The sequence below is a fragment of the Choloepus didactylus genome, chromosome 10 (genome assembly GCF_015220235.1).
Source record: "Choloepus didactylus isolate mChoDid1 chromosome 10, mChoDid1.pri, whole genome shotgun sequence".
Classification (NCBI taxonomy): domain Eukaryota; kingdom Metazoa; phylum Chordata; class Mammalia; order Pilosa; family Megalonychidae; genus Choloepus; species Choloepus didactylus.
In genome coordinates, this window is record NC_051316.1 from 98,629,193 (window position 1) to 98,640,199 (window position 11,007).

Genomic DNA, 11,007 nt, shown 5'->3' on the forward strand with positions numbered 1-11,007 from the left:
GGATTTACCACATTTACTCTCCTACAACCTTAGGAGCAGGTGCTATTATTAGCCTTATTTTGAGGATAAGAAAACCGAGGCTGAGAGAAGGCGGAGACACACACACACACACACACACACACACACTCTCTCTCTCTCTCTCTCTCTCTCTCTCTCTCTCTCTCTCTGCTAGGTCCACTAAGGGCGCAGGTCACATTCGCGCATGCGCACAGACACACCTGCCCCAGCCCGTGCCCCGCCCCCTGCACGCTCTCGCCCGCTGGGTCGCGAGCTCGCGCTCTCGCGCACGCGCACACACACACCTGGCCAGCAGAGGCAGCGGAAGCTCCCGAGGCCCTCTAGGCAGGACGCGTTGTGCGCGCAGGGCGCGGAGGCGCACTCCAGCACCTCCTGCTCGCAGCGAGCGCCCTCGTAGCCCGTGTCTGCGCAGTCGCACCGGAACCTGGGGTGGGGCCGTGCAGCCGGAACTGAGAGTGCGCCCGACCACCCCCACGCACACCCAAGCACACCCACCCTTCCTAGCCCCTCGTGGCGATCCTTGGGGCCCACCGTCCAGCCTTCCCGCCTCAGGCCCCGGCCCCCCTGTCTCCGGAGAGACCCCAGCCCGGTCGTTCGCTCACCCGTTGACCAGATCTTGGCACACTCCCCCGTGCTCGCACGGCTGGCTCTGGCACTCGTCGAGGTCCAGCTGGCAGCTGGCGCCTCCGTAGCCCGGCGCGCACACGCAGCGGTAGGAGCCCACGCCGTCCAGGCACGAGCCCCCGTGCAGGCAGGGCGCCGAGGCGCACTCGTCCACCTCGACCTCGCAGGTCACGCCTGGACAGGGATCGGAGACACGAGAGAGATAGATGGACACCCAGAGGGAGGGCGAAAGAGGCCGAGCCGGGCAAGCGGGCCAGAAATGATCCAGACTGTTAGAAGCAGCGAAAAAAAACCGAATTCGTTGATTCATTCACAGCAGGTGTTTCCGGAGGCAGGCATTGGCGCAAACATCGCTGCCATCCTGGAGCGCCAAAATTCTAGCCCAGGAGACTGATGTTATGTCAATAATTATATAAACAAGGGCTAATTTTTTTATTATATTAAGCTCAACAAGGGAAAGAACGGGATCCTGTGAAAGCAAGAGCCAGGGTCTGGCCGGGAGGGTTGGAAACCAGGGAAGGCTTCTTGGAAGAGCCGTTTGAAGGGTAAGGGGACAGTCACTAGGTTAGGATTGGAGATACAGCAGCGGTCGGATTCCAGAGAGATGCGGGTTAGAGTCCTGCTTGGGGCTGGGGGCTGCATGGACGGTCGGGAGCAAAGGGGAGAGGGGAGGAAGTGAAGCAGGGGTGGGGAAGGGTGGGACTTTGGGGGCCAGGTAACAGAATTTGGCCTCATCATAAAGGTTGTAGGCAGCTGAGTGATGTGGTCCTAGCTACATTTTAGAAGCATCACTCTGACTTTGAGGGGATTGGGGAAGGACCCCAGGGATGAGAAATATCATAGATGCCTCTGGTGAAGATGCTGGAGTAGAGCAGCCAATTCTTGAGTTTCCCTCCACTGCCTTGGTTTTAAAACGGAAAGTCCCACATTCCAGGCAAACCAGGATGATTGGGCGGTCCTTCTAGGGTGAGGGTGGAGATGAAGGGTGAGGGAAGTGGCAGAATCTCAGGGCTTGGAGGTATACCACTTGCGTTCATCCTGGGACCCAGATGTCAGTGTAGACTCCAGCAGGCCCTGCCCCCTCCTCAGTGGGTTTGATTGGGGGAGGATCAGGGACTTGGCTGGCTCCAGCTGGAACATCCCCCCCACTCAGTGAACACAAAACCTGTCCCCTCCTTCCTCTGACCCCTCCCTCACTCCTCCCACCCCAGCCCCACTCCCACTTTCTGTGCCAGGGGGAGCCAGGCCCAGGCCGCCTGGAATCTCAACCTCCCCCACCCAACTTGGAAGGGAAGGAGAGGAGAGCAATGAGTCATGACAGATGCTGCCCCCACTCACATCCACAGCCAACCCAAAAGTTACACAGAATATCTGAGCACCCCACATCCTGGTGTGCGCACACCTGCTAACACTTGCATATGTACATTTCATATAAACACATTCGCAGGGCCAAGAAGCCCACAGATACTGACAGACACATAGAGGCCTTAGCAGTCCTTCATACTAGGAGACACACCAACTAACGGGAACCACACTCACGCATACATACTTTTACAGACACTGAGACACTCAAATAATGAGAAAGATACATCGAACCATATCTTTCCCATTCTTATTGGTGTGCTGAGAGCCATCTCTTTGCTACATCCCCCCTTCCTTGGGACCCAGCCCCCTAACTTGTGCCATTTGTTCCGGGGTGATATCAAACCCCCATCTGCCCTCAGGGCCAGGTTACATGAGTTCAGGGTTCAAGTAGAACCAGAATGTCTCCACTGCAGACTCCAGACTACCCTAGACCTAGCCTTGCTTCTGGACCTGTCTTTGTCCCCAGCCACACCCAACTTCCTGACATCAGGCCTGGAGAGAGGGAACTCTGGGACATCTATGTCTTGGAGCATGGATGGGATGGGGACAGCTCTATACTCTGGAGGAAGGAACTAACATTTACTAAATGCCCTCACTTTTCTGAGCACTTTAATGTACATTTTCCCATTCTGGAGACAGCAGGGATCCCTGGGGGTATGTCTACATTATAGTTTGAATGAGACCAAGAGGGTCTCTGCTAGAGCTTTGGGTGATGCCCACAGAAGAGGGAGTCTCCACTACAACCTTCTAGAACCATCAGATGAGCCAGAAGTTGCCAGCCTTCCAGCTTGACACAGATCAGGAATGAGTAAATACTGGGAGAGTCTGGGATGTCCACATTAAAGCCAAATCAGGCGTATCTGCACTCTAGTCCTGCTAGAGATGCTTGAGGGGTGTCTCCAGCCCCAGCACCAAACTGACCTCTGTAGAAGGGACTGAAATAACATTTGTCAAGTGTCTCTTGCACATATGTGCTCTCATCCAGAGCTACCAGGTTAGTCTGAGAAGTGTCAGTACTATAGCAAGACCAAGAGTATATACACGTTCATATCCTAGAGCCTCCAGGATGCTTGGAGGTGTCTCTATACTAAAGTCAAAGCTGAATTCAAGATGCTTACACCCAACAACCTCTGATGGTATCGACATCACAGAGCTGCTCCTGGGGCAGCAGGGACCATTACCTGTGTAGCCGAGGGGGCAGTGGCACTCGTAGTGATCAGCCAGGTTGCGGCAGGTGGCCCCGTGGTAGCAGGGCCGGGATGCACACTCATCGATGTCCAGCTCACAGCGTGGGCCCTGGAAGCCAGGCACACAGTAGCAGCGGAAGCCATTGGGATCTGGACCCTGGGGCACACACAGAGCACCGTGGTGGCATGGCTGGGTGGCACAGCCCCGGGATTCTGTGGGCCCACAGATGTAGCCACCACTCTCTGTAGCTTGGCATGCTGTCCCTGGAGGACACGGGCTAGAGGCACAGGCACTCGGGGGCTCTGAAGGCAGCGTTCCTGTAGAAAGGGGAAAATGGCTGGTCAGGGTAGGCAGAAGCAGGGGCCTTCCCACACTCTCAGCCCATCCCAAGACCCCAGTCAGGAAAGCAGCATGGGCCTGACTGTACTCAGGAGTATGGAGGGAGGGCCAGGGGGTCTACAAGCCAGGTCCCAGCAGGCTGGACTCCTCTACACCCGGAATTGGGAAGGGTTTTAGGGGTGTCTACATAGCAGAGAGAAAAAGGACCAGGGAAGCCTGTGACCCTGAGCAGAGCCAGCCAGTAGACACTCACTGACCCTGTGTATGAGCTTTCCCTCCACCAGCTCATCGAATCCCAGCAGTGCAACTTTGAGACAGGGACTGTCAGACCCATTTTACAAGAGAGCAAATTGAGGCTCAGAGAACTAAAGTGGACTCTTGCCTGAGGTTGCATAGCAGCCAGGACAGGCTTCCACCCACCCAGGACGGAAGGCGCCTCTTGGGTTCCCCTTCTGCAGAGCCCACTCCCTCCCAAGAGGCCCCTCCACCTCTCCTCCTGGGGGGTCGGTAACTCCATCCCTGTGTGAAACTGGAGATGGTCCTGATCTCTGGAGGATGGACAGAGGACTTCAAAGGCTCAGGCTCTCATCCCCATCCTCCTCTGCCTCCCCTTGCTGCCTGCCTGGGAACTTCTCATAGGGGATCCCCAACCCTCATTTTACCCCCCATTAGCAAATGCCTGAGGTGTGAGGTCACGTGGCCCAGAGCAGGTATTCAGTCCTGACTCTGGCCTCCATCACTGGGCGCTCCCTCTGCTAAAGGGTCACCAGCTTGGGCAGGTGGGGTGGAAAGAATGGTTTGGAAACCCAGAGAGCCAGCCTCCCTCCCTTCCCCCTTCTAGCTTCCCAAAGACCTTGTCAATTTAATGCCTGGATAAAAACAGGCTTTGGAGTTAAACAGCCCTGTGTTCAAATCCTGGCACAGGAGATGATGAGCTAGGAGACCTTGGGCAGGTCTTTTCTCCTTTCTGAGACTCTGCTTCCCAATGTGAAAAGAGGGGTGATAATAGTACATGCTTCATGGCATAGTAGAAGGATTCAAAGCCTCACATCCTGCTTCAAGTTCCCATGGTTGTAGGAAAGCAGTAAGTGGTGGTTGTCGCTATTAATGGGCAGAGGGGGACAGAGTGCAGGAGGCACACCCCCCCCCCACCTGGAGCTCCGAGAGGCGCACCTCCCCCACCCAGGTTGTCATCCAGACACTAACCAGACCCCAACAGCTCCAGGCCCTGCACCCTCCCCTCCCCCACTCCGGTGAAGACCCCCAGATAAGACTCGGCCGCCTCTCAGGCGTCATCTGCATTCCACCAGGCAGGGCTGTCCATCGGCCTGACCCCTACCCTTCCTAGTCAGGCCACAGCAGCCTGGGGACAGTGAGCCAGGGGACACTGATAGACTCCCCTCCCACCCCCAGGCGCACCAAGCACCTGGTACAGCTCAACATGGGCTCACTCTTCCAAGACTCCCATACTGGGAGGCCTTTGCACTCACTCAGGGCCAGGCATGTGGCAGAGGGGTGGAGGCGCTGAAATACTATTAGGCAAAGGTGAGCCACGAGGGCTCTGGGTCCAGCCCACAGTTACCCTCCCCAGCTTGTGCATCCATCCCCAGCCCCCTTTCCCAGGGCCTGGTCTGTGGGGGTGGGCAGGGGGTGGGCAGGGGGCTTCTGCACCTCTCAAAGGGGCTTATGTTAGCCCATTGTTTCTTCCTCCTACCCCCCACCACTGTGGCTGAGCAATTAAGGGTGAGTCCTCCAGGGCTAGACACCCAGGGGTCAGTGTCCAGCAGCAACTGTAGGCTGATGGGGTGGGAGGGAATCACACTCCGTGGGGAACAGGGGTTGGGGCATCAGGCAGCCCTGGGTTGCCCCCGGAGTGCTGGCAGTGCCCACCTCTTGGGGTTGCTATAAGGAGCCACCAACATGATGTGTGTAAAGTGCTGGCAACACAGCGAGCTCCCAGTGAGGGGCAGCGGTCAGACATTAATTACCGTTGTGATGAGGCCAGCCCTCGCCCCACCACCTGCTTAGGACTGGGCTGTAGCTTCAGTGGCTGTGGTGGAGGAGAGCAGTCATCATAACTGCCATCACGAAGGGCCCCAACTCACGGGACTGCCATTTAATCCCAACAGTGCACTGCCCCTCATCGGTGCCGGCCAAGGGACCCACGCCCCAATCTGGAGCTTTGTTGCCAGTTCAGAGCCCTCCATTTTAGAGGAGACAGAGACCAGCCTGGGGAGATAGCGCCTGGGGAAAGGACACCAAGGGGGTGAGGATGGCACCTAATCACTATCTGCCTACTCTTGGGGTTCCTCCCGGGATCTGGGAGCAGATGGTCTTTTATCCTAAATGACAAAGCTAAAGAAGACAGAATCCAGCTCTGCATTAGGAAGGCCTTTCTCAAGTCAGAGCCAGGCAGAGAGGAAGTGAGCTGCCCGTCCAGAGAGGTGAGTAAGAGCACCCAGAAGCCTGCCTGTGAGGAATAACCATCTTTCTGTAACATCTCAATTAATGTTCACATTTACCTTATGAAGTGGATAGCAGGAGGCTCAGAGATGAAATAACTATATATACAGTCCCCACAGCCAGTGAGGGACTGAAATTCGAACCCAGGTCCTGTGGCTCCAGTACTTCCACTCCAGGGTTTCCAGAATCGCCTGGGGCTTGTAGTAAGGATACAGATTCCTGGGCCCACGCCAAACCTAGAGATTCAAACCCAAGGGACCCAAGAATCTGCAGAACAGCGCGTTCCCCGGGGCATTCCTTTGCACTTTGAGGTGTGGGAACCGCTGACCTTTGGTTTTCTGACTCCCAGAAGTGAACGGAGGAGGCCAGACCCGCCCAGGGCGGAGAGGAGGAGAGGTGGGGTGCGGGTAGAGAGGCTGCAGGGGAGAAGTGGAGCTGTTTCCTGGGCCAGGCTGGAGGGGTGGCGCCTGTTGCCAGGGCGACGAGGGGCCTGTGCTTATCTTTACAAATCCCTCCTGACCTCTGGGGCTGCCCGGCGGACCTGGCAGGGAAGGGATTAACAGACACCCTCCCCTCCCTTTTGACCTGCCGCCCTGCTGCCTGCCTTGGGCAGGGCAGGAGGGACTTCAGAGCCCCTACCCCTCATCCGCTGCCAGGTAGGAAACTTTCTCCATGGAAAGATTGTAATAACATAATAGCAACCGTTTACTGAGCGCTTACCATGGGCTCAGGGCTGTGCCACACGCCTTGCATCTATGATTACCTTGTTAAATTTGATTCAAACCCCAAAACCTGGGTGCTGTTAGGAAAATTTCTAGCTTTCTAACTCAGATTGACAAGTTTGCCCAGGAATATCCTTCAAAGAAACTAAGAATCATATTGGCTCCGGATTTCAGAGCGGTCCACATTCCCACTCTGCAAACTCTAAATTGCCACCTATCTATTTTCATTTGAGTATATTCCAGCCCGGCCTCACGCAGACACTGGGAAAAGTCTCTACAGGAATTTCAAGAGCGAAGGTTCCCATAGCAGCCCAGGCAAAGCAGGTGGTCGTTCCTGTCTCCCCAGAACCCAGCTGTTAGCAATCCCTCTGCGATTCAGGCCTCAGTAACTCTTACTCGATTGCACTTACAATGGGTCGAGTTATAACTCCCAGTGGGTGATGAGAAGGGTTTTACTGAGTGTGGATTTGGGGAAGCTTCTTATCTTGACAAAGCAAGAGAGAAACTATTTCTGAGAAGCCAATTTAAGATGTCTTAAGTTATGGGAGATTCTTGCACCCTTCACTAGGCCCCAAAAGTCAGGCTGTACAATGTAATAAGGGCTTACAAATACTGCCTCAGAGGTAAATTACTCTAAGAAGGCAGGGAAGTTTGGGATGCTTTTTTACAAAATTTTTACCCCCTGAGGATAAAAGGCATACTTTTTGATAACAGTAATCACAACAATAGCTGTCACAGATTGCATGTATTGCCTGTGCCTGGCACTGTCACATCCTGATGTTTACACGCCGTAGGCTCAGAGTGCTGGGGCCTTGGCGGTACCTCCCAGAGCAAGGGCAAGACACAGCTGATGGGGTTCTGGTCCTGCCTCCAGAGCAAACCACTTTTAACTATTTCATTATTAACTATTAATGAGCTTCCATTTAAAGTTTGCTTTAAAACTGGGGGCTCTGTGCCAAAACCTAAGTTGGAGAACCACTGCACTTTCTAATCCAATTCTTGTAAAGGCCTTAAGAGTGAAGCAGTTTTGTCCCTGTTTTACAAAGATATAGAAAAGAGAAATGACTTTACATAGGCTAGCACCGCAGTCTTCTTGTCCAGTTGTGGCCCTGGCCACAGACTAGCTCTGTGACTCTGGACAAATTACTGACCCTCTCTGGCCCTCGTTTTCCCCTTCTCTCAACTGGGAGTATCAGAGTCAGCCTCATAGGACTGTTATGAGAATATCATTTGATGATGTTTGTTGAGCACCCCAGTGCCTGCCATGTCATGGCTGATGTTATTTATTCATTCATCAACAAATCTTTACTTGGGGCAAGCACCAACAATTCAGGAGGATGCTGAGGTTCAGTCCAGTGTGTGTGTCTCTTCCACTAGCTTCCAGCTCTGGTTGGAGGAGGGGCCAGGCTTTGGGACTGGACTCGCTGCCCCTTTGTCTGCCAGGCTCCCTGGGTGTGCGGGTTGCAGGACGGGGGTGGGGGAAGTGGGGTGTGTGTGGGGGGGTGAGGCTGTGAGGGCCTAATGTGCCTCATTGTACTCCAAGATGCTTGGTCCTCTCCATAGCAACCAGCTGGGCCTTTGTGGCAGAGTGGGCCAGGGTGGAGGGGCCCAGCTCAGGATCTGGCAGGGGTGGGCAGCAGAGCCAGGGGCCCAGGGCCTCCAGAAACCCCCACCCTTTCTGGGATGGAAGTTGGTTTTCAAACGACACAATCCCCAGCCCCTGTGCTAGTCAGGCACACCCTTCCTGGCAGTTGGGCCTTGGGTACTGGCATCCAGAACTGCTCAATCCTACAGAACCTCCACCCCAGCTTTCAGGGATTCCCAGGGAGGGGGTTCTATGTGCAGAAATCACAGGGGGAAAGGCTGCCCCTGGCCACCCCAGCGGAGTTGTGTGTGGGTGAGCATATATATCAGTGTTCATTCCCTTCTTCAGCAAAGACCTGTTACTCTCCCTCAGGGTCCATGTGCCTGTATACGTGGGTGTGAATTACACATGCCAACACATGTGCATTGTTGTGTGCACATTGGTATGTGTGTATACATGCTATGTTTCTGCAAGGGTGTGTGTCAGGTGGGGCTGCGTGTGCCTGTGGACACTTGTACAGGTGGCGATGTGTTCCCTCATGCAGGTGTGTGAGTGTCTGTGTGCATGTGTATTTGTGCATGTGTGTATTGCACAGCAGAGGACAGACCAGGATTTGACACCCCTCAAGCACAGAGAGCAGAGAGCAGGCCCCCAGCTTCTCTCACATGCCCCAGATTCATCTCAGAGCCCAGCTTATAAGCCCCATCCCTCCCTGTGCCTCAGTTTCCTCCACTGCAAAATGGGGTCCTCACCCCCCTCACTTCTCTGCAGAGAGGAGTAAGGGGACAAAAACTTTGTGGGTGCATGCCTGTGAGAGGTTAGAAGAAGGCCCCAGGTAGGGACTTGGAGAAGCTCGACTCCCACACCCTGGAAGACTGAGGAGCTCGGGGCTGGGGGGCAGTCATATTCCCCCAGCCACAGGGGAGCCCAGGCCATCCAACCCCACTTGGCTCCCTCTTCCAGCCAGTGGTGGTGGGGGCGGGGGACTTCCCCAGCCTGGCCCTGTAGCCATAGTGACCAAAACAAAGCGTCCCCCCAGATCCCCCAGGAGAAATTCCAGGCCCCACATGTGAATCCACTTGGACAAAAGCAAAAACCGCTTGGTGAACAGGAGTCTGGCTTTGGCAAGTGCATTCAACTTGGTCTGGAAAAACCGGGGAGGGGGCAGCAGAGGACGTACATGTGTGTCTAAGTCCCCGGTCACCTCCCCAGGACCCCAGAGCAATCGCCAGCACCCCCAGTGCAGGCAGAGCTAACACACAAGTGGAGAGGGTGCAGGCAGATGCTTGGCTTCCCTGGGTCTCCTTTCCCCTTCTCCACCCCCAAGCCACTGGACTGGTGTCCACTGCCTCCACCTAAGCCCCCCATGTCTAGAGCAAAGATGCAGATCAGCCTACTTGACAACTTCACCCCACAACTCAGACACAACTCGCCATACCCACAACTCCTCCTACAAACTCAAAGCTCATGCTGGGACAGCTCCACCTCCCTCACAACTTTAACACACCCACAACCTGCACCCCACAACCCAGCATATGGCTCAGAACAGACTCTAGGGTGGGGCTCATGCTACCCTCCACTCCCCAAACTCAGCCCCTCACATCCCAGAGCTCCCCCAACCCCAACACCCCACTTCCCTTACAGAATGCAACACGCCAGACTTCACAACACACACTTTACAACACACACAGCTCCCCCAAGACATACATGCCCACCCCATCACCCAAATCTGTCCCCCAGAGACCCTTCCATAGGCAACAGCCTCCAAGCCGCAGAACACACTCACCTCCTTGGAGCTCCACATGAGTTCCAGTGGTTCACAGCCGTGCACCCCTCTGCACCCCACAACTCCAGCCTGTGCCCCAGCCGGCAGCCTGGCCTGGCTCCCACGCGGGCCAGCCCACCCTCAGCCCCAGTAGCCAAGGCCTTGGTCTGCCTTGGGAGACAGACACCCCCCCCCCCCACACACACACACACCTGGACCCCCTCAAGGCTTTGGCCCCAACTCACCCGCCAGGAGGGCAAGGGCGGGGGCCCAGGGCAGCAGCAGCAGCAGCAGCAGCAGGAGGGCGGCCGGGGGCCTGGGGTCCCTGGTCCGAGGCCTCGCCAGCGCCATGGCAGCGGCGCTCTGCTCGGCGGCTGTGGGAACGGGCGGCCTGGCGACTCCGCACCCCCCTCGTCCCTCCAACCAGCACTAATGCCGTGGACAGAGGCCCGGCCCCTCCTTCCCGCCGCCGCCTCCTTCCCCAGCCCGGCCCTCCCAGGCTGCTCCACCTCGCGGAAGATTCTAGAGGAGGGGTCTGACCCGCCCCGTCGCCCAGACCTCAGCCCGCGTCCCCAAGCCCAGGCTGCAAGGGAGGCCTCAGGGGCCCCCCGAGGGGCTGCCCTTGTCTCTCGGTGCCGACACTCCCGCCCCCCTGACCCGGGCTCTCCTCCCGCCTCTCAGGACTCGCCGCCTCAGCTACTCTGAGAAATGTCTGTTCTGCGGAGGAGCCGTCGGGGCGTCCCTGCTCACGGGGGTGGGGGGTGGGGGTGCCAGCTACTCCCACGTCCTCAGTTGCTCCCCCCCCGTCCGAAACCCCACCCCCTATCTGTTGCTCCTGTCGGAGCCTCTCTCCTAAGCCCAGGCCTGTGCCACCAGTAGCTTCCCCCAGTCCCTCCCCCTCAGCGTGTCCTTATCTGAGCTCATCTTCACCCTTCCAA

General features: G+C 56.3%; 1 protein-coding gene across 8 annotated transcripts in view; it reads right to left on the minus strand.

Moving 5' to 3' along the window:
* Positions 1-10,463, minus strand: part of CRB2 (crumbs cell polarity complex component 2) — a 34,857-nt gene extending 24,394 nt beyond the window's left edge. For all 8 annotated transcript variants that reach the window (XR_005219119.1, XR_005219120.1, XM_037851266.1 and 5 more), the window contains exons 1-4: positions 10,315-10,463; positions 3,189-3,512; positions 621-816; positions 303-442 (exon numbers count right to left, since the gene is read on the minus strand). Coding sequence is in view for 6 of the 8 variants with exons in the window: in XM_037851266.1 (XP_037707194.1) it covers positions 303-442; positions 621-816; positions 3,189-3,512; positions 10,315-10,420 (766 nt within the window). In the remaining 2 variants the exon portion in view is untranslated. The remainder of the gene's footprint in view (positions 1-302; positions 443-620; positions 817-3,188; positions 3,513-10,314) is intronic.
* Positions 10,464-11,007: the final 544 nt, after the last annotated feature.